A 25,685-nucleotide genomic window follows, 5' to 3' on the forward strand; every position below is an offset into this window, starting at 1 on the left:
GGGCTTTGCCATTGAGTCTCCGGAGAGAACAGATCAGGGCGTCCCGCATGCAACAGCAGGCAAAGGCTTTGCAGCCCGATCCTGGGAAGGTTTACTCACAAGCAGACCTTCAATTCAGCAGGAGCTCACAGGAGCACAGCTCCTGAACCTTTCTGACAGCCCCCCCCCCTCCTCCCTACCTACCTACCTTGTCCATTGAATAGGAAGTGCAGCTGCATAACAATCCCTGGATGAGCTCCACCACCTATTTTTCTACAAAACGACTCCTGCTCACAAGTAAGTCCTGGCCCAATGTTCCCATTTCACAAGCCTGGTTGCAAAGTACCTTTTGGCTGCCATAACAATCAGGGAGCAAAAAGACTAGCTCCCCTTCTTGATGTTTGACTGGTTTTTATAGCTGAAACTCCATGTAATTTTTTTATGCTGTACTTTTTATTTCTATGCCAATAAAGTGATTTGGATTTGGAAGTAAGTCATGGGGAGGGGGGTGGGGATAAGCTTTTCAGTCCTGGAACAGAGAAATGCTGCTGTCCTGTGTGCTTTTGGTGGGGAGTTGGCATTAAATAATTTTAAAACAACGATCTGTTTCTAAGAAAAGCCATCCCTAGAGCAAAAAGGTGGAGTCAATTACTTCCAGGCCTCACATCTGCCCTTCCAGTTTGGGGTTGTGGTTAAGTATGTGGACTCTTATCTGGGAGAACCAGGTTTGATTCCCCACTCCTCCACATACACCTGCTGGAATGGCCTTTGGTCAGCCATAGCTCTTGCAGAAGTTGTCCTTGAAAGGGCAGCTGCTGTAAGAGCTCTTTCAGCCCCACCTACCTCACAGGGTGTCTGTTGTGTTGTGTGTGGGGGGTGGGTTAAGGAGATTGTGAGTGCTCTGAGACTCTCACTGTGATCACACATACTGAATAATGCACTTTCAATCCACTTTTAATGCATCTTCCAACTGGATTTTGCTAGCTTGTACAGTAAAATCCAGTTGAGAACTGGATTGAAAGTGCACTATTTAGTGCAGGGGTGTCAAACATGAGGCCCAGGGGCCAAATCAGGCCCTTGGAGGGCTCCTATCAGGCCCCTGGGCAACTGGCTGTCATCTACTCCCTTCTCCCTCTCTCTTGCTTCCTTCTGCATAACAGCTTGCTTTGCAAGGCTTGCTCAATCACACAGGAGCTACAGAGCAAAATGTCTATTTTCTCCATTGGCTGAGGCTCCTCCCTTGGGGAGGAAGTGGGGAGGGAGAGCTTGCTTTGCCAGGCTCTGTCAAGTGTACTGAAAAGCTACTAAGAAAAGCCTCTCTTCATTCTATTGGCTGAGGCTCCTCCTCCTGACCCCCTGGAGAAGGAAGGAAAGAGCCAGAGCTTCCTTTGCCCAGTTCCCTGGATGCCATGGGAGAGATACAAAGAAAGCACCTTTAAGACCCATGAGTGCTAATGTTTTAAGCATGTTTTATTTTAAGTTTTTTAAAAAAAAAACTTTGTGTTTGTCTGTGTCCTTTAAAAGCTTATATCTCAGCTACCTAATCTTAAATAGGTGCACACATGGCCCGGCCCAACATGGCTCGGCCCAACAAGGTCTCATTTATATCAGATCTGGCCCTCATAACACATGAGTTCAACACCTCATTTAGTGTGTGTGATCACAACCTCTGAGATTCAGGGTATAGGGTTAGGGTTACTCACAAGCAGACTTCCAATTCAGCAGGAGTGGGGTATAAATCCAACTCTTCCTCTTCCTCGGCAAAGGGACTGAGAGATCATTAGCAGATCATATCCAGGACTTCTGGGATAGCTCATCTACCCTGTTGTCTGTCCCAGGAGTGACTAACTGGGAGCAATCATAGAAGCTGTTTGGCTGCCCCATCTGCCATGCATTTTTGGCTGGTGCTTCTTCCCCATGGGCTGTTCTCATGGTGGTTCACAGGCTCCCCCTGCTCCTGTTCTCCCAGCCAACCCCTCTGCCGTGACATGGAAAGGCTTGAAGCCCCTCTGCTTGGCTTTTTGGAAAGAAATGTTGCCTAATATGTTCATCCTATTGTGAAGACACCAGCCATGGTTAACCTGTTGCTAGTCACTTTGTCTCACACTCCTGTTTACGCTGGCACCCTGGGACAGGTTGATCACCGAAAATCAGAGGCCAAGCTCATGACTTGTACAACTGGTTTTTATTTTCCTGAAGGACCAAACGGGTATATCTAAAACAGCTTTATAGGTAGTGTAGCCTAAACAACATCAGGCCTCATTTTGGGCAGGAGCTCACAGGAGCAGAGCTCTGGAACCGCTACATTTTATTGTACTCTTTCTTTCTTAATCAAGAGCTCCGTGGTGCAGAGTGTTTAAGCTGCAGTACTGCAGTCCTAAGCTCCGCTCACGACCTGAGTTCGATCCCCGGCGGAAGCTGGGTTTTCAGGTATCCGGCTCGAGGTTGACTCAGCCTTCCATCCTTCCGAGGTTGGTAAAATGAGTAGCCAGCTTGCTGGGGGGGGGGGGAGTGTAGATGACTGGGGAAGGTAATGGCAAACCACCCTGTAAAAAGTCTGCCGTGAAAACGTTGTGAGAGCAACATATATGAACATATGAAGCTGCCTTCTACTGAATCAGACCATTGGTCCATCAAAGTCAGTATTGTCTTCTCAGACTGGCAGCAGCTCTCCAGGGTATCGAGCTAAGGTTTTTCACGCCTATTTGCCTGGACCCTTTTTTGGGGATGCCAGGGATTGAACCTGGGACCTTCTGCTTCCCAAGCAGATGCTCTACCACTGAGCCACCGTCCCTCCCCAAATGTCACCCCAGAGTCGGAAACGACTGGTGCTTGCACAGGGGACCTTTCCTTTCCTTTTCCTTCTTTCTTAATCCCCCCCCCCCCCAAAAAAAAAAAAATTGCTTCTGGGCTCCATTATTCAAGCCCTCTGTGGGAATTTTGCTGTACTCTAAGGTTTGACAAACTTTCTAACATTTTCACCCCACAAAAAAATAACCGAAATATGTAATGCAGACAGATGGAAATCTTCCTCATGTCACTGGGGCCATATAGGAGAAAGTAATTCTAAAAGTATGACGGGAGTAAGGTTTTCTAAAGACAATTCTAATTCAAGAAGCAAGGTAGCTGCTGAGCTGATGTAATTTAGAACAACTTCCGGTGATGTCAGGGGTGAGTGGCATATGCAAATGAGTTGTGCTAATGAGCTCCAGAACCTTTTTCTTCAAAATGACCCCTGAACAACATTAATCCTGACATGCAAACTACAGCCAGGACAGTTCTTCTGATCCTCTGGGACAACCCTTCGGTGTCTCTTGACCAGGGTCAATGATGAAGCAGCATTCTCTTTTTATATCTTTCTTCCTTTCTGATATCTTTTCCTCTCCCTCCTTCTAGTCACACAAGTAAGGGTATCTTTCCAGCACTGGACGTGACCCAAAAGAAGGGGAAGGAGATGGAAGAACTGGGCCCAGAAGGACCCAAGCAAGGAATCAAGCAGAGGTCCCCATCTCATCCAAGCAGGGAGTGGTGCTGAATTCTGGGAAGAAGCTGTGCCACAGGTCATGGATCAGGACACTATGACCGCTGAGGTACACAGCAATTGCTTCCGGCAGTTCCGTTACCATCAGGCTGATGGGCCTCGAATGGTTTGCAGCCGGCTCCATGACCTTTGCAACCTCTGGCTGGAGCCGGAGAAGCACACCAAGAAGCAGATCCTGGACCTGGTGATCCTGGAGCAGTTCCTGACCATCCTGCCCCAGGAAATGCAGTGCTGGGTCAGAGGATGTGAGCCTGAGACCAGTTCCCAGGCAGTGGCCCTGGCCGAAGGTTTCCTGCTGAGTCAGGCAGAGGAGAAGATGCAGGCAGAACAGGTGAGGCGATTTCCTTTGCTCATTTCAAGCAGCAACCTTATTCTAAGTCTTCCCTGCCAGATATTTCCACCTCCCGAGAGTTCACAAGGCTGGGCAGAAAACATAACCCTAATTCTTGCCTTTGTGGTTGAAGCAGCTCTGCTGGTTGATGGAGGGATGAAGAGTCTGGGAGGGGTAAGGACAGCACAATTGTAGTGACCAAATAGCTAAGAAGGTATTGAAACAAAATCATACAAATACGTTCAGTGGAAGACTAAATAGCAGTGACAATTCCTCAAAGGCTTCACAGTTCCATCCAAGGAGTCCCGATGAACAGGAGGTCGACTGGATTATTCCGGCTTCGAATCCCCTTCTAGCATAGGGGGGCTCCAGCCGCATATCTCAGCCGAAGGCAAAAGCTCAGAGAAAAATATCGAAGTGTTTCTGATGCATCAATAAGCTGCAAAAAGCTGCAAAACCCACAGGGTTCTTTTTCAGTGCTTCCAAAGGCTGCACATAGAATTCCCAATGGACAAATGGGACAGAAAGCCTCCAGTAAGATTTCAAAATGGCACTAAACTCCAAAAGGTTCAAGGAGTTTAGTGCCATTTTGAAAACTTACTGGAGATTTTATAATAATAATAATAATAATATTTTATTAATATCCCGCCCTCCCCGCCGCAGCAGGCTCAGGGCGGCTCACAACGTATAATAGATACATGATTACAATATAAAACATTATATCAATACAATATATAATTCATAATAGTTGCTATTTTAAAACCATTGTAATTAAAACCATCAAAGTTAAAAACTAACGTTTACAGGCGCTACGTTCTAGATGTTCTCCTCTTGTAATTTATGATGGCCGTATGTAGTAGGCTAAAATCCACATTAAGAGAAGGCCAGTTGGAAAAGGGTAGTCTTGCAGGCCCTGGAGAATTTCTGTCCCATTTGTCCATTGGGAATTCTATGTGCACTTTTTGGACGCACTGAAAAAGAACCTTGTGAGTTTTGCAACTTTCTGCAACTTATTTTTTTTTCTGAGCTTTTGCCTTTGATTGAGATGTGTGGTTGGAGCACCCTATACTAGAAGAAAATTCGAAGCGGGAAAAATCCAGTCGACCTCCTGTTCATTGGGACTCCTTTGATGGAACTGCCAAATGTTTGGGGAATTGTTATTGCTATTTAGTCTTCTGTTGAACATATGTGTATGATTTTGGTTCAATACATTCTTAGTTATTTGGTCACTGTAACTTCAGCTGTGCTGTCTTTATCCTACAAGTGACCTCTCGCCCTTTACCAATTTCTCTTGAGAGTCTGCTGGGCCTATTCCATGCCTTCTCTTACCCCTCTCCCTTGCTGCTCTTCCAGATGTGGGGGCCATCCATGAAGACGGAAGGGACGTTCCCTGAGGCAGAAGGGGCTCCATCCGAGGAAGAGCAGAGGGCTCTGGCCCAGGAGGGTGCCCAAGATGCCCTCTCATGCGGTAAGGCTGTTTTGTGGCTTGATGGGGTTGGGGCACACCATGAAGATATTAGGTAGATAAGGGAAATAGTTGTGTAACCAACTTAGAGTTAATTTGTGGGACTCAGTACCATAGGATGTAGTAATAGCCATTCCCCTTAATGGGGCTTAAACTGATTCTTGGAAGGCAATTGCATTTGGTGTGGTTAAGGGCACAGACTCTAATCTTTAGGGGGAAGTGTTTGTGAGTTTCCTGCATTGTGCAGGCGGTTGGACTAGATGACCCTAGAGGTCTCTTCCAACTCTATGATTCTGTTCTATGATTCTATCATCTAGGAGAACTCAGTTTGATTCCCCACTCATTCACATGCAGCTGCTGGTATGACCATGGGTCAATCGCAAATTCTCTCAGAGCTGTTCTCAAAAGAGAAGTTCTTAAAAGAGCCCCACAATCGCAGAGAGTGTCTGTTGTGAGGAGGGGAAAGGATGTTTTAAGCTGCTCTAAGTGAAGACTAGGGTATAAGTCTAATAATTTCCTCCTCATCCTCTTCCGCCTCCTCTTGAATTAAAATAATTTTAACAGGCCCTTACCTTCTTTTGAAACTTCAATAAGTCACAGTCGCAGAACCTTTATTGGCGTAACAACAACAGTATCAAATCAAGGAAGCAGGAGAAAGAGTGGCTAATTAAACATTCTAAACAGGCTTCTGCTCTTATAAGCACAGTAAAGGAAGTCTGCCACCACTTCAATGGTTTCAGCCTTATTTGAGGCTAGTAAACTCACTATCTTGCTTTCATCAGATTTACCCTCCAGGGACTGCAATATAGGATCCAGATAAGATGCACGTGAATCACAGTAGAATCTACAGGATAAGAGTACATGGTCCGTTCCTTCCGTTTCCTTCGGCCCACAGGGACAGAGCCTATCAAAGAATGGTATTTTTTTAAACCTCCCATATAACGTGGCAGAAGGAAGCACATTAAAACGGGCCAACATAAATGCCCTTTGAATATGGGGGTAACTTTAATAAGAATGCCTCCAAATCTAAGGGCTTGATTTATTCGATTTATAAACTATTGGCTTTGAATTTAAGTAAGGCCTCTTAAGGAGCCCCGTGGCGCAGGGTGGTAAAGCTGCAGTCTGAGCTCTCTGCTCACGACCTGAGTTCAATCCTGGTGGAAGCTGGGTTCAGGTAGCTGGTTCAAGGTTGACTCAGCCTTCCATCCTTCCGAGGTCGGTCAAATGAGTCCCCAGCTTGCTGGGGGGAAAGTGTAGATGACTGGGGAAGGCAATGGCAAACCACTCCGTTAAAAAAAGTCTGAGGTGAAAATATCATGATGCGACATCACCCCAGAGTCGGAAATGACTGGTGTTTACCTTTACTTTTTAAAGGCCTCTTTATCAATTTAAGTGGGATTCCTTACTCCCTCGAGCTTTTAATGAGACAGAATGGAGACAGATCTGGGCCTCGCCAGCAAATACCTCCCCAATAGCCAATAATGGAGTGCAGTTTTTAAAGTTTTTGTTGCATCGGCACATCTCGCCACATAAACTACATTTAATATCAAAGACCTGTGATCGTTATTGATGGGAGAAATGTTGCAACATAGGCAAAGTGTATCACCGATGCTCCAAATGCCCAATTTGGGAAACAAGTTCACTCCCGAATCTGTAACATAATGCCTTTTAATCATTGGACAGGTTTTGGGAAAGGTAAGAAATTTATTGCTCCAGGCTCCTCGAAGAGCAGAGGGGTGGGAATAGTATTTAATTCTAAAATAGATTTTGTTGCAGATAAGGTAATGAGAGATAAGGATGGAAGGTTTATTTTTGTACAGGGTCATTTGGAGGGTGAGCCGGTGGCTTTAGCTTCTTTGTACCTCCCTAATGTGCATCAGTTGAATGTATTGTATAGATTTTTGCAGAAGTTTGAAAAAATTTCACCCTATACTTTTTTTTTTTTTTTCCCCCGGTTAACAACAGGTTTATTAGAAAAAAATTTGTACAATCATAACTTAAAAAAGTGCAAAGTCTGTACATAGATAGGTAAAATTAACCGGTCAAATACAACGAGAGAAAAATAACCAATAAAAACCGTCAACCTATACATTAATAAGAAGGGAAAAAGGAGGAATATATCGAGGTTGGTAGAGCAAAATGCAGTGTTATATAAAAAAAAAAAAAAAAAATTTATAACCACAGAAAATCCCTATAAAGTCTACTTTTGTCGCGGGAGTTGATATAGAATGGGTCTGAGTCAATTTTTTCAAGGATAGGGAACCATGTCGCTATATATTTAGAGTAAGCTTGATAAGAGTCAATAGTGTCAAGTGAAGCCTGAATCTTGTCCATAGCGACATGATCCCAAACCTTTAAGAGCCAACTATCAAGGGATAGGCTGTTTGTATTTTTCCAAGACTGTGCTACCGTTGTTTTAGCGGCCGTTAGGAGTTTAGCCAATAAGGATCTTTTGGAGGATGACAATTTGGAGCCCGGCCAATGATTGAGAAATATAATCTTAGGGTCTTCAGGAATTGGAGTGCCCAGTAGAGTTGAGAGATGGGAGCAAATTGAGGACCAGAAAGGCCTTACTTTAGGGCATTCCCACCAGCAGTGTATATAGGAGGCTTTAAAGCCGCAGTCTCTCCAACAATCTGGGGAGGATAAGGGGATCATGTGGGAGAGCTGAATGGGGGTGAGGTACCAACGGGCTATTAGTTTGAAGTTTTGTTGTGATATGTTTATGATGTTTGATTGTAGAATTTCACTTTCCCATATAGCCTCCCACTGGTCCGGAGAAAGCGTTTCTCCGCAGTCATTGTGCCATGAATTCGTGTAAGAGGGAAGTGAAGATTCTAGTTTAGACAGGAGAATGCGATATATACGTGAAATGAGACCTTTTGATTTCTCAGAATCCCGTAGGTGGAGTATCAGGTGTTCGAAGTCAGTTGTAGGGCGGGAAAGTGACAGTTTCAGTTTAGAGTCTTGAAGTAGATGTCTAATCTGAAAGTATTGGTACCAGGGAGCTGGGTTTAGGAGTTGTTGGTCAAGCTTGTCTTTGGGCAAAATTTGTTTGGAAGGGGTGAGAAGGTTAAAAAGGAAAACCTTCGAGGAGTCACGCCAGACTTTAAAGGAAGAGGGGAGTTGGGCCGGAGGGAACCATTTCTGCCCCACAAATGAAGAAATAATGGAGGAGCCAGGAGCAAGATAAAGGCGTTCTGAGTCCCAAACCGAAAGGAGTGCTTTGATAAATGGGTTCACAAACTGCCAAGGAGGACGGTCAGGTTTTTGGAGCCATAAAAGCTCGTAGTATTTAAGGGGGGTAAAATGGGCCTCTTCCAGGAGAGACCAGGAAGGGGGGGGGGAGTGTTGGTATAGGATCTTGGTCATTTGGGAGAGGATGGCCGCTTTGTAATACCGAGTGATGTCAGGGACCGCCAGGCCACCCTTGGTCCTAGAGCGGCAGATCGTTGTTAATTTGATTCTGGGTTTTTTGTACTTCCAGATGAAGGCAGACAGAGTTTGTTGCCATGTGTTTAACAGTTTTGAGGGTAACTCGATAGGAAGGGCTCTAAATAAATATAATAAACGTGGGAAAATAAAGGATTTAATGGTATGAATTCTTTCTAGCCAGGACAGTTGTAGTTTATCCCATTGCTTCAGATTATTGGAGATATCTGAGAAAGTCGAGGTATAGTTGGCAAGTAATAGTTTAGAAAGATTTAAAGGAATTTTTAGCCCTAAATAGGACCAGTTATCTTTAACCCAGTGAAAGGGGTATAGAGTAGAAATTGTGTTCTTTAAGTTAAGAGGGACGTTGATTGGGTAAAGAATGGATTTGGAATGGTTTACCCTAAGACCAGAAAGTGCCCCAAACTTGTCTAGAATGGTAGAAATGGCACTCAAGGATTGCAGGGGATTAGATATGTACAAAACTATGTCATCAGCAAATAGACTAATTTTAAATGATACACCTTGAACTGAGATACCAGGGATCTCGGGAGAGAGACGGATCAAATTGGCAAGAGGTTCGATGGTCAAAGCGAAAAGAATTGGAGAGAGGGGGCAGCCCTGGCGTGTCCCTCTTTCGAGTAGGAACTCGGGAGATTGATGTCCATTAATTTGGAGAAAGGCGGATGGTTCAAGGTAAAGAGAACTGATAACCTTTTTGAATTTCGGGCCAAATCCCATATAGTGGAGGACCTTGTGAAGGAATAACGGTTCCACGCTGTCGAAGGCTTTTTCGATGTCTAATGCCAAGAAGCAGGATTCAAACTTCTGAAAGGAACAGTATTGGATCAGGTTAATGGTTTGCCTTGTGTTATCCGTGATATCTCGACTAGGGATGAATCCCGATTGGTCTGTGTGAATGTAATTACCAATAATTTTATTCAGTCTGGCTGTTAAGATGGATGTAAATAATTTGTAATCGTTATTAAGTAGGGAGATGGGACGATAGGACTTGGTGTTTAAAGGGTCCTTATCTTTCTTAGGTAGGAGAATTATTTTTGCTTGGGACCAAGAGGGGGGCATGAGGCCAGTATCAAGCACTAAGTTACAAATTGAGGTGAAGTGAGGGATTAAAAAGGAACCAAATTTCTTATAAAATTCTGAAGGCAGACCATCTCTACCAGGTGTTTTATTAAGTTTGGAAGCTTTAATGGCATCAATCACCTCTGTTGAAGTGATGGGTGACTCCAAAAAGTTTATGTGGTCCTGAGATAGATGGTTAAGAATGGGGTGATCTTGTAAGAGGCGGTCTATTGAAGGAGAAGAGGGGTTAGTTGAAGTATAAAGTTTTTGGTAGTAGTTGTGAAAAACCTCTATGATTTTCTTGTTAGAGGAATGCCTTATGCCTTTGGAGTCTGAGATAAAGTTTATGTGTCGCTCCCCTAGTTCCTTTCTAAGTTTCCAAGATAAAAGTTTCAAGGAACGAGGGTGGTTGTGCCAGTATTTCTGTTTTAAAAAAAGAAGGTTTTTCCTGATGGTGGTAGTCTCAAGTAATTCAAGTTTTTTCCTCTCGAGTAAAAGTTTATGATAGATTTTTTTAGAGCAGGTCTGTTTGTGTTTCTGTTCTAGTAACTTAATGTTTTCCATTATGTTTTGACTGAGTTCTAATTTCCTCTTTTTATAGGCCGAATTCAAGGAGATGCATTTACCGCGTAGAACTGCCTTCATTGCATCCCAAACGATGTTGGGGGGGACACCACAATTTGAATTCTTATCAAAATAAAAGTTAATCTCTCTTTCGATCTGCGTGCAGAATTCCTTATTTAAAAGAAGTGATCTGTTCAGCGACCAGTTATAACTGGGTCTGTCTTGGGGAGCAGTGTTTAGGGTGCATTCTAACCAGGCGTGGTCAGAGAGGGTTCGAAGACCAATATTAGCGTGGGAAATTTGATTCATAAGGGAGGGGGAAATAAGAAAGTAGTCTATTCTTGTGAATACATTGTGGACCGCAGAGAAGTATGTGTAATCTTTGACACCTGGATTACGGATCCTCCAAATGTCGTGTAGATTATAGTTTTGAAAGATAGATTGGAGAGGTGTGGGGGGGGCTGTTGAAGGGGTGCGAGTTTTAAAGGATCTATCCCAAATAGGATCGATTATCTGGTTGAAATCGCCTCCTATAATCACTTCCCCCTCTTGGAAGAGAGCAAGCTTATGTAAGGTAGATTTTATAAAGGTAGTTTGTGCCACATTAGGGGCGTAGATAGAGGCCAAAGTAAATAATGAGTCATTCAGCATGCCTTTAACGAAGATATACCTTCCTTGGGGGTCTAGCTCTTGGGCCTGAGGAACAAATCTTACTCTCTTGGACAAGATGATAGCCACTCCACGAGACTTGGAGGAACCAGGAGCTACAAATTGTGTTTGAAACCATTTCGAGTGGAAAATAATAAAGTTTGGTTTTTTGATATGCGTTTCCTGTAAAAAAAGGAGGTCAGGTTGCAGTTTTGTTAGTGCGGAGGAGAGTCTTTTAGCCTTAATAACATTGTTAAGGCCTCTACAATTAAGAGAAATCAAGTTCAAATCTGACATAGTAAAAATTGGTCGAAGAGTGTAAAACTACCAGACATAACCATTTTCAAAGGGCCTGGCCTCCAAGGAGTAAATTCGTTCCAAAATAAGTGTAGGAAATTTGAGTTATTAATATACCACCAACATTGCAATACAGTAACATACCCCTGCAAAAGAGTAAAATTAATAACCATAAGAATGGAACCAGTTGGGATTAAAGTGGAATTAAGTAAGGGTGTGCGAAGGTTTGAGTCCACTGCTAATATAAACGTGAAAAGAAAGGTTAAAACATAAAGAAGGACTTCATATAACAGGCCGGATATCATACTAAACACCTGAGACAGTAGTGAAAAGTATGAACAACTCTGCTTCCTACGAAGAAACCATTCTGTGCATAGGACGCTAATACAAACAAAGAAAGTTGACCAAAAGTAGTCAGGATTTGCAAGGTAAACATTCAGATTCATGAACAATGCCACCCAAAGGCTTTCCCTTCTGAACAAATAAACCATAAACCATACATAAAACACAAAACTATTTAACCTATTCATTGACTCTGGAAGAGAGCAATGAATGATTTGTCTGAGTTACTGAAACACTAACTAGGGTAGGAGGGCTGGAAGGAGGGAGCTCTTGGCTGCCTTAACTGAGTAAAATTAACGTTAGGAGAAATCCTCCTCCCCCCCCCGCTTCCTTCAGAATCATGAGAATAAAACCAGGGCATGGTTTTTACTGTAGACAAAGCATGTGTGTATAAACACGCAAGTAGGCTAAGTTATTACTTGAAGCAAGTTCAACGGTGTCTTCTTGATCTAGAAAAGGGAGGCTTGCTAGGTGTCTGGAGATCTCTGGTCGAGTTTGGGTCGGTGACTGGGGGCAGGTCAATGTGAAGTTGGTGGAGGAGGTCACATCCAGTAGCAAAATCAGAGGCGGAGAAGCGGAGACCCTGGTAGACCACAACGATTTGTGTAGGTGAGGACCAGCGAAAACGGATCTTGTGTGAAGTGAGCTGGTTGAGGATGGGTTTCATGTCCTTCCTGTGCTGTAGGGTCTCAGGGGACAGATCAGCCAGTACGAGGATTTTTTTCTCTCCAAAGAGTAGACCTTCATCGGATCTAGCTTTCTGGAAGATGGTGGCCCGGGTCCTGGAGTCTGGGATCGTGAGTAGAATGTCCCGTGGGAAGTCTTTGGAGTTAGGTCGAAGAATGCCAAGACGATAAGCGGAGTCTATAAGGGGGGCTGCCCCATCATGGAGGTGGAGAGCGGAGACAAGCCAGGTCGCAATGAAAGTTTTGAGCTCCTGATTTTCTTCTGCCTGCTCAGGCAGGCCGCGAAGTTTCAGGTTTGCCACCCTAAGTTTATTGTCCAGGTATAGAATTTTCTCGTGTGCCCACTGGTCAGAGTGTTGAAGGCTCTCTACTGCTTCTTGAGCCTTAGTTGCTAATTCAAAGGCTGCATCTGCTGTTTGAGTGACAGCTGTTAAAGTTTCATTGATTTTTTTGAGCTCGGAATAGATGGGTGCTGTGGCTTTGGAAATCGTTTCGCCTATGGTTTCCTTAAGCTGAGCCATCGCAGCATGAAAAGACTGAGAGGTGAGTAGAGCGCCATCTGCGGCATCAGTAGAAGCTCCGGACGCCATTTTCTCAGGCGGGTGAGAGGGCCCAGGCAGGGACGCGGGGGCTTCAGGAGTCGCAGGGGGGAAAGTTAATACTTGCTGCGTTGATTTGGGGGTCCTTTTTGCTGCTCTGTGGCCTCCGACGTTCTTTTTGCCCATGCCCGAGCGTAGGCAAAGTGTTTAGAAGGAGCGGGGGGGGCGTGAATAGGCAGGCTGTAGAGCGCGACTCTTTCAAGCGTCCGCCATTTGCCGCGTCGCCCCGCCCTCCCCCCACCCTATACTAAAATAATAGGGGGGGATTTTAATATTGATTTGCAGGGGAAAGGCAATGTTAAAAAAAGAAAGGCAGAGAAATTTAAAAGAGTGTGCGGGAAATTTGGTCTGCTAGAATTATGGATGGAAATGTTTCCTAATGATGATGTGTATTCTTTTTACTCTGCCGTGCATGGAACTTATTCAAGATTGGATGGAATCCTAGTCTCTCAAGAAATGAGGAATTGGGTTAAAGATATGGAGATTGGGATGATTAAGATTACTGATCATGCCCCTGTTTCAGCCTTTTTGCAAATAGGTCATTGTAATAGATCTTATAATTGGAAGTTTAATCCATGGTTAGTGGCAGATGAAGAAAGTAAGTGTAATATTAAAAATGCAATGGAAAGATATTTTGAGGAGAATAGGAAATCAGATACTTCATTAACAATAATATGGGAAGCAATGAAAGCCACCATTAGAGGTGTGTGTATACAGAATTTGGTGAGATTGAAGAAAGGTAAAGATAGGAAAATTAAAGAAGTAGAAGAAGAAGTTAGAGTGTTGGAGGAGAAATTTAGGAAATCTAAGAAGGAGGAGGATAAAGAACAAGTAGTTAGGAAAAGGGAAGAGTTGAATGTATTGGATATTAATAGGACTACGTTAAAATTATGGTATAACAGACAGAAGTATTATGAGTTTGAAGGGAAAGGAGGAAGAATTTTAGCAAATAAAATTAAGAATTTTCAGGTTAGGAAAAATATTAAGGCAATCAGGAACGATATAGGGTTTTTGGAAACTGAACCTAAAATGATACTGGAGAATTTTATAGAATTTTATAATAAATTGTACGCAAACAAAGGGATTAAAAAGGAAGATATAGAAAAATTCTGTGAGGGGTTGGAATGTTTAGAATTAAGTGAAGATAGTAGGAAAGAATTAGATAAGGATATAACGGAAGAAGAAGTTAAGGTGGCTATAGATTCTATGAATATGCAATCTGCACCTGGACTGGATGGTTTTAATGCGGTATTTTATAAGCATTTTAAGGATATATTGGTGCCTCATGTGACTGAATTGTTTCAAGGAATTTTGGATGGATCTCCTACACCGCCTACATGGTTGGAGTCGAGATTGGTGTTAATTCCGAAACCAGGGAAAGATCAGACTTTAAGGGATTCTTATAGGCCAATTTCAATTACCAATATGGATTATCGAATATTTGCAAAGGTTATGGCAATGAGACTTAAAAAATGTATAGCACAATTGATAGGGAAAGAGCAATTTGGGTTTATGCCTCAAAAGTATTTAGTAGAGGCAGTTAGGAAGGTGATGGGTATGGTTTATTTAGCTAAAAATAAGGATTTGCCGCTTACGCTTTTGGTGTTGGATATTTATAAGGCCTTTGATTCTGTGGATTGGACATACATGAAGATCATATTTCAAAAGTATAGGATTGGGGAGAAATTTCAAAATGTATTGAGGCAATATATTCTAAATCTAAGGCGTTGATAGGAGTTGGTGGATCAGTAGAAGGATATGTTCAGGTAATGAGTGGTACGAAGCAGGGATGCCCTTTATCCCCTATGTTATTTATTTTAGCATTGGAACCGTTAGTGAATAAATTAAAAAAGGACAAAAAGAATTATACGCTTTGAAGTTCCAGGGAAAGGGAAAATAGATGGGAATCTCTTAACAATGTATGCAGATGACATGATGGTGACAATTAAGGATGTGGAGCCCGCAGTGGCACCTTTAAAAAAGATACTACAGGAATTTGAGGAAGTGTCAGGGTTAAAAGTGAATTTTTCAAAATCTTCGATGATGTGTGTTAATGTAAAACCAGGGTTACAATTAGCAGCTTCAAAAATTTTGGGTATTCCCATAGCAAATAAAATGGTGAAATATTTAGGGGTTAATATTCCTAGGAATATTAAAAAAATATTTGAGTATAATTATAAAGGAATCTGGAGTGGAATTCAAGTTAAAATGAGAGACTGGAGGAAGAGGAAAGAGTCAATTAGTACAAGGAATGCTATGGTTAAAATGTTTCTAGTTCCTAGGTTGACTTATTTATTTTATGTATTGCCTTGGCATATACCAGAATACGTACTGAAGAGATGGCAAGGAGATATAGATAGATTTGTTTTTGCATCAAAGAAACCAAGGACAGCTAATAGGTATAGATATTATGGTATTAAAGATGGGGGATGGGGGATTCCCAATATAATTTACTATTATGATGCATATCAATTAAGGCACTTAATGATTTGGTTGGAGGGAGAATTAGGAGAAGAGCTGAACGGGATAGAAAAGGAAAATTTAGAGGTAGTAGGAGGAAAGGAAAGTTTATTTGAGAGAACGAAAAGGAGGAAGAAGATAGGTGATAAATTATCAACCTTTATGGGGCCCAGTAGGGTATGGGGGAAGTGGAAAAAAGAACTCGCTCCGGAGATATCATCTATTACTAAAATGTGGTATTATGATAAATTTGCTCCATTAAGGGGATTGCTGTCAAAGGAAGTAGGAGATAAACTGAAGAGGATTACGATTCGAGAATTGAAAGAGGTTTGGGGTACTGATGGGGTGAAGAAAGAGGAGTATAATATTTTGAATAATATTAATTGGTTGTTAAAAAGTCAAATCTCCTCATTGCTGAAGGAGGAAGAACTTAAAAATATTGGTAAAAGAATTAATACTCCCTTTGAAAACTTGGTGAAAGAGTATAGCGAAGATAAGTCAAAAATAGTTTCAAAATTGTATAAGATTTTATTAGGTACAGGGAAATCCCCGAGAGAATTTTTGAAGGAACATTGGGAAACAGATATTGGAGATAAAATTTTAAATGAAGATTGGGAGAGGATGTTTAGATTACCTCCCTTTGTTACAACATCTAGGTTAGTGCAGGAGCAGGGATTGAAGATGATACAGAAATGGTATTATACACCCATTAAGATGTATTATATCTCTAAATCAGGGAGTAAAAATTGTTGGAGGAAATGTGGAGAAATTGGAACTTTCAGTCACATGTGGTGGGATTGTCCCTTAGTGAAAAAATTCTGGTTGCAGGTTGGCATAGAGATGACAAAGATTATGGGATGGAAAATAAGTATATCTAAAGCAATGGCAATTATTAATTTGGATGGTGTGGGATTAAGATCAAAAGAGGATAGTAAATGGATTAATTTGATGTTAGTAGCAGCAAGACAAGTGATAGCAAGGAATTGGAAAGAAGCTGAGGAATTGACAATTAATCACTGGAGGGATAAAATGAATTATATAATTATTTTGGAGTATTTAACGATGAAGATACGAAGAATGAACGGATTAAAGGTTAGGGAACAGGAGGAGGGGTGGTTTAGGAAGATGGTGAGATATTTGGAAAAGTTTAAACAATTTAAGACGATTGGTTGGTTAATAAGAAAATGAATGGATAAGATGTTTAAATAGAGTGATGGAGTTGTATTTGGATGAAATGTTAATAGTTATAAATTTATGGAATATTATAATGTATCTGTGGCCTGGGACTCTCACAGAGGTGGATTGGTGTTGGAATATATAACAATAAAAAATTAAAAAAAAAATCATTGGACAGGTGTATGCATCCAGTGCACTTCCAAGGTACTGATCTCTAATGTATTAGCAGCTGCCAGGTTGATTATACCCAATGCCTGGAATCGACCATCTCCCCTTTCTTTAAATTTATGGTATACTAAGCTGTGGGAAGCAGCCCCGTGGCGCAGAGTGGTAAGCTGTTGTACTGCAGTCCAAGCTCTGCTCACGACCTGAGTTCGATCCTGGAGGAAGCTGGGTTCAGGTAGCCGGATCGAGGTTGACTCAGCCTTCCAAAGTTGGTAAAATGAGTCCCCAGCTTGCTGGGAGGAAAGTGTAGATGACTGAGGAAGGCACTGGCAAACCACCCCGGAAAAAGTCTGCCATGAAAACATCGTGATGCGACGTCACCCCAGAGTCAGAAATGACTGGTACTTGCATCTTTTTTAAGCTATGGGAAGAATTTTGAATGAGTAGAATAATGGACAATCCATTTTTTTTTTCTGGAGTTCCTGGTATAATGTCCCATGTAGATCTGGACCTATGGTCACCAGTTTTGACTCTCCTAGCCAATAAAGGAATACTTCCTATAGATGTCCAATATATTAGATGGTTGAGGTTCTAAGTAATGGGATCTCGTGTTCTTAGACTTGATTCGTAGATTGCATTGGGTGTGTATCATCTAGGGTTTTTCTGATACTCCCATGCTTTCTCCATAATCCAGCGAATGTTGGCAATTTGATCTCTAGCTCCTCTACCTCTCTGGAACCCCATCTTGAATTTCTGGTAGTTCCCGATAGACATACTTCTGAAGCCTAGCTTGTAGGATCTTTAAGATGACCTTGCTGGCATGTGAAATGAGTGCAATGGTGCGATAATTTGAACATTCCTTGGCATTGCCTTTCTTTGGGATTGGAATATAAACTGATCTTTTTCCAGTCCTGTGGCCACTGTTGCGTTTTCCAGATTCGCTGACATAATGCGTGCATCACTTTAACAGCATCGTAGGACTTTGAATAGCTCAACTGGGATACCGTCATGTCCGCTTGCTTCGTTGTTAGTAATGCTTTCTAAGACCCATTTGCCTTCACACTCCAGAATGTCTGACTCGAGGTCAGCAATTTCACCGCCATGGTTGTCAAGGACATTGAGATCCTTCTTATAGAATTCTTCTGTGTATTCTTGCCTCCTCTTCCTGATCTCTTCTGCTTCTGCTAGGTCCCTTCCGTTTTTGTCCTTTATCGTGGCCATCTTTAGGTTTAACAGCCCTGGAAATGGGTGTGTGTGAAGCAGGTTTCAAGTAAGTAAATTAAATGTGAAGGCTCATCTAACGGTCTTCCTTTGTCTCCCTTGCAGTCAATGCACAGATGTTCTCAAGCCATCGTCTTTGCACAGATGTGGAAGCAGCTGCTGCATCTCTGGTCCAGGTAGGGGAGATAAGCGAGAGGATGGTCTGGGTCCCCCCTTCCTTCTCAGTGGGGCTTTTCTTCCTGACCTTGCTGCTAAGGTGTCTGGACAGGAGAGATTGTGAACCCCACTCCCTTTACACCTGCCAAGCTCTCCATCCTGCATATACCTGGAATTATCCTTTCCAGTGTGCATTCTCTGCCTGGCATGATATCTGACGAGGGAATCTGCTTTCTCTTTCAGTGTCCCTTTTCCTTCGAGGAGGTGGCCGTGTATTTCACGGAGGCCGAGTGGGCCCTGCTGGATCAGGACCAAAGAGCTCTCTACAGGGAGGTGATGTTGGAGAACTATTGGAGCGTGGCCTCTCTGGGTAAGGATCTTTCATAAGTGTCAAAGGTGCAGATTGCTGCCATTGGGATGGTGCTTAGATCAAAATATTGAACACAGATCATTTTCAGGCAGGCCCCACTACTTGTCCGCTACTGGGGGTCTCGAGGAGTTGGGTGGCAGTGATAACAATGTTCTTCAAAGCTAGGTAGACTGGCCCAAGACATGAATTTCTGATGTATTATAAAAACTATTAAATACATCTGCTATGGTGACAGATTGAATAGATGAGGTGGAGAAGCTTCTTCCTTCCTTCCTTCCCTCCCTCCTTCCATTTTGCAGCTCTCAAACATCTGATGTTCATGTCTTGTGGCTCTCAAAAACATGACGTTTATTTTGTGTGGCTCTTACATTAAGCAAATTTGGCCTCCCCTAATCTCTTGCCATCTGGCATCAGGTGGTCTTCCAAATCCAATCATGGAGCTCACTTGATGAACATTCTAGAAGATGATGGCTTTGCTCTTGCCTGCCTCCTCCCATCCTATCCTATATATATATATAAGAACATAAGAGAAGCCATGTTGGCCCATCCAGTCCAACACTCTGTGTCACACAGTGGCCAAAAAATTTATATATATATATATATATATATATATATATATATATATATATATATATATATATATATATATATATACACACACACATACACACACACTGTGGCTAATAGCCACTGTTGGACCTCTGCTCCATATTTTTATCTAAACCCCTCTTGAAGGTGGCCATGCTTGTGGCTGCCACCACCTCCTGTGGCAGTGAATTCCACATGTTAATCACCCTTTGGGTGAAGAAGTACTTCCTTTTATCCGTTTTAACCTGTCTGCTCAGCAATTTCATCGAATGCCCACGAGTTCTTGTATTGTGAGAAAGGGAGAAAAGTACCTCTTTCTCTCTCTCTCTCTCTATATAAAAGCCCTTTTGTGTTGGCAAAATGGAGCACTCTGATTAGTTGGGACTGTACTGCATCAACCTTTGGCCCATCAAACCATCAATCAAGGCATGCTGCATTCCATTGGCTGAGGGTGGGAGGAGGAGGAGGGAAACAGCCACAGAAATCCTTCCCCCAATTGGCTGAGAGCTCCTGGGAAGTGTGTAAAAGGAAGAGAAGCAAGCAGAGCCCCTCTGCTTGTTTGGAGCTGCTCTGCTTTCCTTTTCCTGTTAGACAAGAAGCAGAAATACAGTGGTTAAGAAGTTAAAAATACAACAGTTAAGAAGTTGAAATATAGCAGATGGTTACATTCCTCAGTTCTGGTGAATAAATTCCTCCAGTGAGTAAATTGCCTCAGTGAGAGCACAAAAGTGTGTGCTTGCAAACTGTTTATTTGGCTGCTTTGTGTGAGAAAGAATGTGTATTTTCACTTTCATTTAGTGAAAGTGCAGTCAGCTGCTGGGGGTTGAGGAAATGAAGACTGTATTCAGGGGAATAGCATTGCTGTATTTTTATTTTTATTGGGGATGGGAAAGTTTCCTGGCTGCACCCCCAAAGTCCCCAGATATTTTCTGAGTTGGACCTGGCAACCCTACAGCCAAGCTTGGTTCTGTCAGTAAAAGGCTGGGGGGAGGAGGCTCTTTCCAGACCTTTGAGGGAGAACTCCTTGGGCCCAGTCCTGACTAGGGCTGCCAGTTCCAGGTGGGTGGAAAATTCCGCAGGGCCTGCAAGACCACTCTTTTTAAATTAGCTTTTATGAACAGCTGAAGTACAATTCTACAACGAAGAAAATCCGCCATTAGCACTAACTAGAATAGCGTCAGTGATAATGTTATAGTTTGTTTTAATTAATGTTCTACTGGTTTTTAAGGTTAAGTTAATGCTTAATTTAATGTTCTTAATGTAATGGTTTTAATTAATGCACCATTGGTTACTATGTTGTTTATTAATGTTTTATTTATTAATGTACCATTGGTCACTGTGTTGTTAGCCGCCCTGAGCCTGCTTCGGCGGGGGAGGGCGGGGTACAAATAAAATTTATTATTATTATTATTATTATTATTAATTCCTGGAGATTTTGTGGTGGAGTCTTCGGAAGCCAGAATTTGGGGAGGGGAAAGGTACAATGTCAACTCAGAGCAGCTCTGAGATAAGCTGAGACAGCCGAGTTGTGGTAGCTGTGGAACTGCTGTTTGGTTGGTTGAGTGGGCTGAAGGTGAAGGTGATTGAAAGTGATTGTTGCTGATTGCTGCTGATTGCTTAGGAGTGGCTGTGCTCCCCACCCTCTTCACATTTTAAGCTGCGCCTTGCCAAAGGCGGGAGCCGAAGGGCAAGAGCTAAAGGGCTCTTGGCCTGGGGGCTCTGTAAGGACCAGGAACCCAGATCCCTAATTTCCTTGTTCTCCCAATAAGGTAAGTTGACCAGAAGGGGAGCCACTTAAACAGGATTTAAAGAGGACTGTATAGAATGCCAGCAGGGGGGTGGGGGCTTTCCAGTGTTTTGCACTGAGTGTCACATGTATGACTATCTGCCCACAGGACAGAAGTCTTGGGTGTGTGCTCGATGCAAGGAGCTCCTGGTTCTCAGGGAACGAGTTTGTACCCTTGAGGCCGAGGTAACTGCCCTGGAGAAGCAGAGACGGTCAGTTAGGCACTCGGGGAAGACTCTCGGGGGCGTATTAGATGAGCCCCGCTCTTTGAGTGTAGCAGCCCCGTTGCTGCCGGGGAGCGTGAGGGTCAAGAGGGAACAGGGCACTGTGCTGAGGATAAGGGGAATGCGCCCTCAGAAGGGACCTCTTCTTCGGTTGGTGAGTGGGAATCCTTTCGCGCCAAGGAACCATCCTTGGGCAGGGAGAGAGGGGGGGTCTTGGTAGTTGGTGATTTGATCCTTAGGCAAGTAGACAGCTGGGTGGCAAAACTGTGTACTGACCATATGGTGACTTGCCTGCCTGGTGTGAAGGTAGCGGACATTACGCGTGTAGTAGATAGGCTGATAGACAGTGCTGGGGAGGAGCCAGTGGTTGTGGTGCATGTTGGCACCAACGATGTGGGGAAGTGCAGTCGTGAGGTCCTGGAGGAAAAATTTAGGCTGCTAGGCGGGAGACTTAAGGCCAGGACCTCCAAGGTAGCCTTCTCAGAAGTGCTACCTCTTCCACGTGCAGGGCAGGAGAGACAGGCACAAATTAGAAGTCTCAATGTGTGGATGAGACGATGGTGTAAGGAGGAAGGGTTTAAGTTTGTTAGGCACTGGGATGCTTTCTGGAACAAGCGGGAGCTGCACAAAAGAGACGGTCTCCACTTGTCCCCAGATGGAACCAGGCTGCTGGCGTTTAAAATCAAAAAGGTGGCAGAGCAGTTTTTAAACTAAATCTTGGGGGAAAGCGGACAGGAGATGAAATGTCACAGGAGCTACAGAGCAAACCCTTGATTTTCTCCATGGGTTAAGGCTCCTCCCCCTCCTGGTCCCCTGGGGAGGGAAGAAAAGAGCCAGAGCTTCCTTTGCCCAGTTCCATGGAGAAATACAAAGAAAGAACCTTTAAGACCAACAAGTGCTAATGTTTTAAAAACATGTTTTATATTAAGTTTTTTTTAAAAAATCTTTAGTTATGACTGTCTGTGACCTTTAGAAAGTTTATAGCTCTGCTACCTAATCTTAAATAGGTAGACACATAGCCCACCCCAACACGGCCCAGCCCGGCCCAACAAGGTCTCATTTACATCAGATCTGGCCCTCATAACAAATTAGTTTGACACCCCTGCTCTAAATCATTATAACCTGCTGAGGCCACCCCCCCATGACAGCCAGTGTGACATGGCTGTTGTGACTTCAGAGCAGGGTCTGCCAGACCCAGCTTCTGGCTGTGAAAGCTGACTGGGTGATTTTGGGCCAGTCACAGACTTTCAGCCTATCCTGCCTCAAAGGGTTGTTGTGCAGATCAAAAGGGGGAAGAAGAGAATAATATGAGTTGCTTTGGTCCCCACTGCAAAGAAATACTGCACTTTTTCTAGATAGAGGTTGTGGGGGTGGGAGTGGGGAGAGATGGAAAGCAATTACCCACATCTCTTTTGCTCCACCATCCCTTCTTTCTCAAGCAACCTGATTTAATAACCCTTCTTTAATAACCTACATGTACATTTTCCAAAGCACACTAGAGTGAAGACATGTAAATGCTTTTATTGTTGAAAGTGCTTTAAATACAGAACAGAGCTTCTCACCACAACGGGCCTTATTGCTAGTCTTGTTATAAAACTGGTTCCCATGGTGGGCCAATTGCCACATTCTTGAATCTGACCTTGAAAGAAATCAGGTTGCTTTGCCTCACAAAAGGGTAATTCCTTCTCAAACATGCTAGCTGCAAGTGTGTATCCTTCACAGTTATGTGAAAGGAATGGGCAAGGAATAGGAATGCAGAGGTTCTGTTTTTCTTTTTGCCATCTCTTGGTTCGGTAGAATTATAAAGCTTGCTGGGTTAGGAGGGAAGGATGCCTTCTGGGACCTGAAATCTGGAGGCTCAGAAGCTGAATATGGGTCAACTCAGTGGTGGGTCTGGAGGGGCTGTGGTGTCCTTCAGTACTGGATATTCCAGGGAAAGGTGTGAATTAAGATCAGCCAGGCTGGGTGAAGCCAAAGGGCCATCAGTCCTTTCCTACTACATTCCCAGAGATGCCTTGGGACCTTCTCTTCCCTTCAAAGATGTAATGGGATTTCCTTTTTTATTCCAGCAGAAGATGATCAGAGGAATGAGGAGATCAAGGAACGGCATCTTCTATCGCCAGATGAAGTCAGGAATGAATATGTGAGAGGAAGCTTCAGGAACCAAGGCACACCTAAGGAGCAGAAAGGCAGCCACATGGTTAAGAAGAGGAATGAACCAATTCCTTGCCGAGGGGGGGAGTTTCGTGAAGTAACTCACGTGGTGGAAGAAACATGCAAGTGCTTGGAATGTGGAATGAACTTCTCAGATAAAACCCAATATAATATCCATCTGCAAAGGTACAGTGGAAAGCAGAGCCATCAATTTTTGGAGGATAAAAAGAGCGTCCTTTGTAGAGCAGAGCTCCTTGTAGATCAAGAGACAGATGCAGAAGAGAAACATAATAGGTGCTCCAACCATGGTGAAAGTTTCTCACAGAAATTAGACCTTATTGAACACCGGAAGATTCATTCAGGGGACAAACCATTTTTCTGTTCAGAGACTGGAATGGCTTTCTCTGATGGAAATAGGCATGACGTGCATTTTCCAAAACACACTAGAGTGAAGACATATAAATGCTTTTATTGTGGAAAGTGCTTTAAATACAGAACAGAGCTTCTTATGCACCAAAGAATACACACAGGGGAGAAATCTTTTCAGTGCTCTGAGTGTGGAAAGAGCTTCAGTCGGAGTAGTGATCTTCAGCAGCATCAAAGATCCCACACAGAGGAGAAACGTTTTGAATGCTCAGAATGTGGAAAGAGATTCACTGAGAGTGGCAGCCTTCTAAAGCATCAAAGAATCCACATGGGGGAGAAACCTTTTGAGTGCTCAGAGGGTGGAAAGAGATTCCTTCAAAATAATGACCTTCAACAGCATCTAGGAACCCACACAAAGGAGAACCCTTTTGAATGCTCAGAGTCTGGGAACAAAAACAGTCAGAGTTGCAACCTTCAAAAGCATCTATCAACACACACTGGAGAGAAACTATTTGAATGTCCAGAGTGTGGAAAGAGATTCAAGTGGAGTAGTGAACTTCAACGGCATCAAAAAATACACACTGGGGAGAAACCTTTTGAGTGCTCAGAGTGTGGGAAAAGATTCAGTCACAATGGCAATCTCCTTGTGCACCAAAGAACCCACACAGGGGAGAAACCTTTTGAGTGCTCAGAGTGTGGAAAAAGATTCAGTCAGAATGGTAGTCTTCTTGTGCACCAAAGAACCCACACAGGGGAGAAACCTTTTGAGTGCTCAGAATGTGGTATAAGATTCAGGAGGAGGAACTATCTGCAGCAGCATCAAAGAACCCACACAGGAGAGAAACCTTTCAAGTGCTCAGAGTGTGGAAAGAGATTCCTTCGAAATGGTGACCTTCAAAGGCACCTAAGAACCCACATAAAGGGGAACCCTTTTGAATGCTCAGTGTGTGGGAAGAAACGCAATCAGAGTTGCAACCTTCAAATGCGTGTGTCAACACACACTGGAGAGAAACTGTTTGAATGTGAAGAGTGTGGAAAGAGATTCAAGTGGAGTAGCGGTCTTCAACAGCATCAAAGAATACACACAGGGGAGAAACCTTTTGAGTGCTTAGAGTGTGGGAAAAGATTCAGTCAGAATGGCAATCTTCTAAAGCATCAAAGAACCCACACAGTGGAGAAACCTTTTGAGTGTTCAGAGTGTGGAAAAAAATTCAGTTACAGTGATCATCTTCAGCAGCATGAAGGAACCCACAGGCAGGAGAGATCTTTTGAATGTTCAGAGTGTAGGAAGAGATTCAGTAGGAGTAGCGATCTTCAGCGGCATCAAAGAACCCACACAGGGGAGAAGCCTTTTGAATGCTCAGAATGTGGAAAGACATTCACTCAGAATGGCAGTCTTCTAATGCATCAAAGAACCCACACAGGGGAGAAACCTTTTGAATGCTCAGAATGTGGAAAGAGATTCACTCAGAATGGCAGTCTTCTAATGCATCAAAGAACCCACACAGGGGAGAAACCTTTTGAATGCTTGGAATGTGGAAAGTGATCCACTAAGACTGGCAATTGTTAGCCAAATTGCCCTCAAGTGAGGTAGGGGAGTTAGTTTGGTGGGCACAGATGATCAACTTAAGCAGGACCAAAAACCTATGTATACAGAAGTCAGTCTTCCCTGAACTTCCTTTTTAATAATGAGGAGATAGTTGGTAAACTAAAAGTATATTTTATTAAGGAAATGCTTTCTGCCTGCCCTGTGGGTGCTGGAACGCAGGTTTTCAAAATGGCTCAGTTTTTTCTTTGTGGGCAAAGGAGGGAAGGGAGAACAGCAATCCAGGTGTGCTGAGGGCTGCCCGCTTTGCCACACAACTGGCCCTTCCCTCTCCTCTTTCTCCGCTCCCTGCTGAGAGTACTGATTTCAGAGTAACTGCCTAGAGAGGTAGGAAGTGAACAGAAAGCTCCTAGGCAGGCTTTGGGGTACTTCCCAGCAATGCACTGGGGCAAAAGTAATGTTCTTCCTGGAAATAGAGCAAGGTTTTTAAATAAGACTCCAGCCCA

The 25,685-nt window shown here is 43.3% G+C and overlaps 1 protein-coding gene across 1 annotated transcript; it reads left to right on the forward strand.

Moving 5' to 3' along the window:
* Positions 1 to 25,359, forward strand: LOC132571057 (zinc finger protein 420-like). Its single transcript, XM_060237694.1, has 6 exons — positions 1 to 276; positions 3,376 to 3,851; positions 5,205 to 5,319; positions 18,095 to 18,165; positions 18,389 to 18,515; positions 23,183 to 25,359. Exons 2-6 carry the CDS (start codon positions 3,543 to 3,545, stop codon positions 25,177 to 25,179), a joined length of 2,619 nt encoding a protein of 872 aa, XP_060093677.1. The 5' UTR covers positions 1 to 276; positions 3,376 to 3,542; the 3' UTR covers positions 25,180 to 25,359.
* Positions 25,360 to 25,685: the final 326 nt, after the last annotated feature.

This window comes from Heteronotia binoei, chromosome 5 (assembly GCF_032191835.1).
Source record: "Heteronotia binoei isolate CCM8104 ecotype False Entrance Well chromosome 5, APGP_CSIRO_Hbin_v1, whole genome shotgun sequence".
Taxonomy (NCBI): Eukaryota; Metazoa; Chordata; class Lepidosauria; order Squamata; family Gekkonidae; genus Heteronotia; species Heteronotia binoei.

Coding starts and splice junctions, on each gene's coding strand:
- LOC132571057 (XM_060237694.1), top strand. CDS start 3,543: ATGGATCAGGACACTATGACCGCTGAGGTACACAGCAATTGCTTCCGG. Junction 3,852..5,204: donor AGAAGATGCAGGCAGAACAG/GTGAGGCGATTT, acceptor CTGCTCTTCCAG/ATGTGGGGGCCATCCATGAA. Junction 18,166..18,388: donor CTGCTGCATCTCTGGTCCAG/GTAGGGGAGATA, acceptor TTTCTCTTTCAG/TGTCCCTTTTCCTTCGAGGA.